Source organism: Eurypyga helias, unplaced genomic scaffold (assembly GCF_000690775.1).
Source record: "Eurypyga helias isolate BGI_N326 unplaced genomic scaffold, ASM69077v1 scaffold5926, whole genome shotgun sequence".
Taxonomy (NCBI): Eukaryota; Metazoa; Chordata; class Aves; order Eurypygiformes; family Eurypygidae; genus Eurypyga; species Eurypyga helias.
The window spans coordinates 159,122-166,475 of NW_010254553.1; the positions used below are offsets into that span (position 1 = coordinate 159,122).

At 42.6% G+C, this 7,354-nt stretch overlaps 1 protein-coding gene across 1 annotated transcript in view; it reads right to left on the minus strand.

The window, feature by feature from the left end:
• SDF4 (stromal cell derived factor 4) overlaps window positions 1–6,003 on the minus strand; it is a 13,447-nt gene extending 7,444 nt beyond the window's left edge. The window contains exon 1 of the mRNA XM_010153014.1: window positions 5,696–6,003. Coding sequence (XP_010151316.1) covers window positions 5,696–6,003 — 308 coding nt within the window. The remainder of the gene's footprint in view (window positions 1–5,695) is intronic.
• Window positions 6,004–7,354: the final 1,351 nt, after the last annotated feature.

Consider the following 7,354-nt stretch of genomic DNA (forward strand, 5'->3'; position numbering starts at 1 on the left):
ACCCTCTCTGAGCATTTGTTCAATTTCGAACTACAGACCAAACAAATATCAAGTTAGCCATTTATTTAATAGTTAAAATGAAGTGGCTACAACATCTAGGTTACTGCCCAGTGAAAAACATTCAGCCATACTTCACTTTGCTGCAAATCAACTCATTTCAATATTATGGGTTTGAGTACATTTTTAAAGTAGTGGAAATCACAAATACATCGCTCGGCATATGAGCTCATTTTCTATTGGTTCAGAATTGTCAACTGCCAGCTGCTGCAGACTGTCACTACTTCGAAAAATTCTGTCTCTAACATTCTTTCAAATCATCAACTCCTCAATTTACCTTTCCAAATCCTTTTTACCTTGATCTTCCAAGATCTCTGAAGCTAATGGATGATCTGCCTAGATCACACCACCACTGCCGTGACCATTGAAAACAATGAAAACGTAACGCGAATAACCTTGGCGCAAGGACTTTCAATATATTTAATACTTTGTAGTACTTGTAAGTGGGGAAAAAAACAAACCAAGTTTCTTCTATTGTATCTTGATCTGTGAAATGCATTATAGCTGAGTTATCAGGCTCATTTTGCTTTGTCAGAGGATATGTTTGTCACCAGTGCTACTGACCTATTTAGCTACAGAACTAAACTTTTCTACCTGACTAAAATTATCAGTAAGTTTTTACTGATAATTGGTGGATAATTAGAACAATCCACTGTTCTCCTTAATGTACTACCAATACTACTTTATTGTATTAAGATACACTGCCATGACATCAATTCCATTAATGTTTATTTAATTAAAATATGTTAATATAAAAATTAGTTGAACAAAAATAGAAAGACAGTAACACGCCGCTTTAAGGGGTTTTTTGAGCATGTCATTAAGTATTTATTCAAAGAAGATATAACATTTAAAACTGAAAAAACATAGCTAACATTTACAACACTAAGATTCTATTTAAAGCATACCAAAACCACTCTTGTTCAACTAAAAAAAAAAGAACCCAACAAAGAAAAACACAACAAAAAAATGCAGCTTGACTGGCTTTTTTATCTGCTTGTATCACTGTCTTAACAGTACTGACATGTTATCACTGAAACTCAAGTTATTAGATGTGATTTGCCTTTAAATGTCAACTAAATGTTAAAACCTCAAGCCAAATAACAACCCTAGTACCTAATCTTCTACAACAACAACTGTATTCGTAAATGGAGTATTAGTGGGTTTAAATGTTGGACCTCATCTTTCCACAAGGCACAGGCTGAGCACCAGCAACTCTGCAGCATCAAGGGGAAGACAAGTTAAACGGCTGTGTTCCACTCATGGCACCTTGCACTTCCCAAGTGAACAAACGTGTGTTTTGATATGGAACAGGTACTATCAAAAATGGGGAGGGAAAACAAAGCACTTTCCCCTCAACATTCAACACTCACGTTTTGCAAGCTCACTACTTCCGAGCTGTACTTTAGCTGTACTTCCCATCTAAACTAGGGAAAAAGGTAACAAATATCCCATTGATTGCTCTTCTAGCTCATGAAAGTCCACCCTTGTTCTGCTACCACAGAAATTTACATTTGATAATTAAACTGTTCTTATCGCAGCCCACGAGTTTCCTTGTCTTTTCCTCGAATTCTCTTCCTCCACTGCAGATGGGGAGGCGGGAGGCGAGCCAGAGGCTGTGTGGCACTTAAGTTTCTGTCTGGGATTAAATCACAGCAAAATGTGATAAATACCAGTAGTATTAATACATTTCAGTAACGGGCAGCACCAGACATAAGGGCTCCTTGTGACGTCTAAGTTCAAGGTTAACACTTCACTGACCATACAAGCCATGTTTCATTATCTATTCACAGCCCAAACGTTAGTACTACCTTTGAATGAGAAACAACAACAAACTTTATAGGATAATCGTCCATTTTTCCCTTAACAAAAGCTGCATTGAATATAGATGGCAAGCCTGGAAGAACAGGTTTTAAATACCTCAGGCCAGTTTTCTCAACCACAAGCCATTAAAAATCAGATTTTTGCGGCCAGGTTTCAAAAAATCCACATCTGAAAGTATTATCGATACATATTGGCCACTCGGGTTTTCAGATTCATGCTTTCACGTTCCTAAATGACAATGCTACCCAAGGTACTGGGGGGAGGGCAGGGGAGCAGGAAGGCAGCTCCCTGAGCATCTCACTTTAAAGTTGGTTTCCGTTTCATCCAAATAATTAAAAGCAGAGCCAGAAAATAATTCTTATCAACAGAAACTGAAGCAAAGCTCTTTTTTACATGGCAGGAGGTACGCAAAATTTATTATCATAGAATCACAGAATGGTGTGGGTTGGAAGGGACCTTAAAGATCATCTAGTCCCACCCCCCCTGCCATGGGCAGGGACACCTTCCACTAGACCAGGTTGCTCCAAGCCTCATCCAGCCTGGCCTTGGACACTTCGAGGGATGGGACATCCACAGCTTCTCTGGGCAACCTGTCCCAGTCCTTCACCACCCTCTCCGGGAAGAATTTTTTCCTGATATCCAATCTAAACCTCCCCACTTTCAATTTAAACCCGTTACCCCTTGTCCTGTCACTACAGGCCCATGTAAAAAGTCCCCCCCAGCTTCCTTGTAGCCCCCTTCAGGTACTGGAAGGCTGCAATAAGGTCTCCCCAGAGCCTCCTCTTCTCCAGGCTGAAGAAGTCCAAGATACATTGTTAGATGCATTATTAATTATTATTAGATGCATAATTTATTTAAACATACAGGTTAGGAAAAACACAAATCAGGGTGCACACACTACTTAGAACGTTCCAATGGCATACAGCATAAACAGTTTAACTGAATAATTCAGATCTGTAATCCAAACCGAAGACACCAAAACAGGAAAGCTTAAAATATGCCCCCTCGCCTCACTCCTTATTCTACCTGCTATGGGCCAACATTGGCTGTCATTAGTAGGATAGTCCCGTCCTACACCACGCGTACCAGACAAGCAAACAAACAAAAAACCCACCCTCCGTACACTACACGGTAGTAGTTAACAGCAGGGTGTATTTAAGCCTGTGACCTGAGGAATGACCACCAAGATTTCAATTTTTAAATCACAACCAGGGCTGCTCCTAAGTAGCTGAAAACATCAGCAAAATGCAAATGCTAGAAGGATACCCCTGTGGGTTTGAAAGCTGAGTAACTCCATCACCACAGAAGGAGCCTGACAGACAGCCACACTCTTCTCTGCTTGAATTTGTGAGTTTTGGTCAGTACATATAATTTAATTTACGAGATAACTGACCCTCAGAAGCAAGGCTCACCGAACCGAGTTCTGCTACACAATGCCATTGATTTAGCAAAATCAGCATCACCATACACAAGCTTGATTGCTTTCAATATCCCTCTTCTCTCCCATCAACACCCACCTACAGAAGCTGAACTTCACCATACATCATAGATTTTCTATATATTCCAGGCTAATTGAAACTATTTACACTGAGACTATGGCAAACAGGGCTTTTTGTAATCAGAAGGGCAAGAAGGTGTCAAGTCGGCCCTTCTCACAGATCTTCTGGACCTTACGACTTACCCTTGGCAGGAAATGATGAAGACTATAAAGATGCACCCAGGATTTTCTACACCGTGCCCTAACATCAGAGGGCAAAGTGGGAGTACTAGTTCACCTATAACAAACCACTTCTGGAGACAAGTAAGGCTTGTCCTCCCAGTCAAGGGTGACTTCAGGAACTGAAATACAGAACTATGAAATGCCACTTGTTTCAGTCACATACAGCTTGCTTGCCTAGAATAAACATACTTTGGGGAGCATTTCTTCCATGTTTCAACTTTGTTTTCAGTAACCCTATTAGAGAATAATGTGTGCTGTGAATTGACTACTTTACATCACACTGGTACGCTGCAGACCCTCAAATGTCATCCATAAAAAAACCACAGAGTGTTTTCTTTATTATCTTCAAAGAAAATATTTCCCAAGCATGCAGAAGCCTGTGACTTACAATCTTTTCACAGAAGCTCACAGCATTTCTCTTTTCAGTCAGCCTTTAAGACAGTCTAGAAAGCAACCCAATTCCTCAGAATGCTTTTCTTCATTTCTAATCCGATCATCTGACAGAAGGTAATTTTAAGTAAGTATCTGAGTGGAGTTCATCAGGAATCCAGTTGCTTTAAGCTTCCTAAAACCACCTCTTTCACAACAACCGGCAAAAAACGAATGGAGCTGGCAGTTTGTGAATGACAATTTCCTAACCACCAGTGGAATGTTCCCCATAAACATGCAGCAATAAAGAAAGTGAAACCTTCTAAGCACAGTATTTGCATATATCCTACCAATGAAGTGAGTGGTCTGAATAGCAGACATGGTAATACAAGTATCCTGCTCTAAATGAAAAAGGTACTCGGGTTTGCCTATTTGCTTCAGCTGCCTTTACTCAGGAGAACACCAGGAAAAAGAAATTAAGAATCAAATGTTATTATTAATATTTTTCCCTGTGAATGAAAAGTTTGCAGAAAAAAAAAATCTTTGTTAAGCCTTGTCATTTCACCTCAAGTATACGTGCACTCCCACACCATCATCAGCATTAAGAGCACCAATGTAATTTAAGCTGTTGTAATAAAATTAATCCTCCCGTGCCAATAAAGCCAATTGCGCCGCCTAGGGCTCAGAAGCACGCACTGATTTCGGTTTCCATTACGTTTACCGACCTCCAAACATCTGACAGCTTACTAGCTGAAACAAACCTCCTCTAGCACAAGTGCTTTATACAAGGAAAACCGCTTTAAGTTAAGATTCTTACACGAAGCCAAGAGCTGGATAAAGTTTTCCAAAAGGCTACAAAAGAAAAACTTAATCTTTCTATTTTCGTGTTTCATTCTCATTCTCTTTTTTCTAAATTCTGAGGAGCTACACGTTTTAATATGTATATGCAGTTAGGCATAATTATTTTCAACCTTCCTATATTTCATTTGAAACACTCAAATTGTAGACACTTAGCACCTACTACAAAGTTTTATGAACAGGAAGCAAGTGTTAGTTCGTTTACTACAATGTTACCCCATTATCTGTTCCTTTTCTTCCCTTCTGGCATTAATACTGTCTTTTCTGTGGTTTTCCCCTGCAGTTATTTGCAGAAATCACAACAGAAACAAAACCAAAATCCATATGGAATATAAGACTAAGCAATAAGTAGGAAACTTGGATTGCCAACCCAACCCAAGCTTTATAGTAAAGCAACAGACCATACTACTGCTAAAACAAAACTGAAACAAACTCTCACCCTCCCAATTCACTGCATGCACATCCTACCACTAAGGAAGCCCTTCCTCACTAATTCCCTGATCTCAGATACAAATGTGGTTGATTATTCATTGAGCCAGGAAACTAGGAAAAAAGTAATATTAATTTTCATACCTTGAGGTCCTATATAGGGGGTTTTCGCATAGAAACACTATGTTTTTCCATAAAATTTACTAGACCACAGCACCAATTCTGTAGGCTGATCGTGACTCTCAACACACGCATTCCTATTCCTGAGACTAGTTTCTACAGCTATGTTAACACCTGAATAACATGACTGCAGTGCTTATAGTATGATGCTTTCCCCCTCATCAGTACAGTTTTGAAATATCACAGAAAAATTGGCATATTTTACTCTGAAGAACAGAGGAAGATGCTACACTGTTCTTAGTAATGTACATAACTCACTTTGAAAAGATGGCCATAAGCTTCTTCCTGTTTTTTCTGGGTTCTGTATCTTCCTCAAACTCTTCCATCTCTTTTCCTAGAAAAACTTCTTGATGAAATTCCTTGTTAAGATGTCCATCCATCTCCATTTTGACTCCGTTCAAATGATCTGGGGGCAAGATCTCATTGTCATCTTTACTGTCAGCTGGCTTTTCCTTGAGGGCTGAATTATTTGCAGGCCTTGCATAAACATCCATCAGAAGGAACACGAACAGAAGGGACAAATAGAGAGATCCCAAACTGCAGAGAAAGGCCTGCCTGGACATCATTTTTGCCTTTTTATTAAATATTGTAAATGGATTAAATTATCTGAAAAGAAAAAAAAAATACACGTAAATTAAACTCTAGAACATTATGTCATTATTAAAATGTCTCATAAATCCAGAAGAACTTACACACACACAAGTCTTTGTGGCAAATGAATAAAACAGGCTGTTACATAATAAACACATGACAAGAAATTAACCTGTCAGTTCTCAGCGTGCACAACTGTAACCTCGGTCAGAGGGCTTTGGAAGATAACATCTCTTAAACGGCCTAGTTCTGCTCTCAAAACCATCTTCAGGTGTTACGGCATGAGCTGACCTGACAGCTGAAACCCAAGCATTTACTGAGACGTCAACCCAGCGCACAAAACACTCTCTGAGCGTGCAGCCCAAGCCCAGCCGTGACAATACCCGTACCACCAGCACGGCCACGCAGCACAACAGTTTACCAGAGATCTCACCACACCACCTTCAAGAAACTGGAAGACACAAAGATCCGAAAAGAGGTGACTGAAGGAAATAGGATTACAAACGCCACCACATCAAACGGAGCTGGACACGGGCAGGAAACAGCCGGCAGGAAAAGCAACCCCAGGGGCGGACCTTCACGACCTGCTTGCTGGTGCGTGAAAATCGCTGCCACATACGAGCTCGCCGACCGCAGGCACCGTAAAAAAGGACCACAGCCCGGCAGGCAGAGCGCCCGGGAGCACAAAACTCACCCACCCAGGAAGCACAGCAGAGCCCTGGGCACAGAGCACCGGCTCAGCCTGCCGCAGGAGTCACAGGCCAAGCAGCGACGGCTAACTCCCCCCCAGAGAGATGGAGCCCAGCCGGGGCTGCCCTGCGCGACTCGAAGGGCAGTAGCGGTCTCGACCCCTCTCTAGGAAGGCCCACACGCACTCACCGAGAGCTCCGGGGCGCTCACAGTGCCCCTTCCCTGCAGGAGGGGGACGCGGCCTCCGAGAACCCTAGGCCACGACCCCCTCAGGCCTCGTTGCCCCTCGCCCCGCTCCCCCCGTGCCGGTGCGGGCCGCGGCAGCTGCTCACGGAAGGACGTCAGGCAACGCGCAGGACCCCAGGCCCACTCCCGCCCCCGAGCACGAGCGGAAGGAGGCGACTGAGCGGAGCGAGCGCTGCGTACGAACGTCATAACGCAGTGCGTGCGTGCCGGGAGCGGCCATCTTGGAGTCGGGCAGAAGGGCGGCCTGTTCCGCTTGCCGGAACCATTTTCCTTCACAGCGGGTCCTCCCGGACCCACCGCAAGTATCAGGGCCCTCCGGTTGCCGTGACCCGTTCAATAGGACAGGCAAAACTCCGGGTGCTAAAAAATTTGAACGTCTTTGCTCAAGTG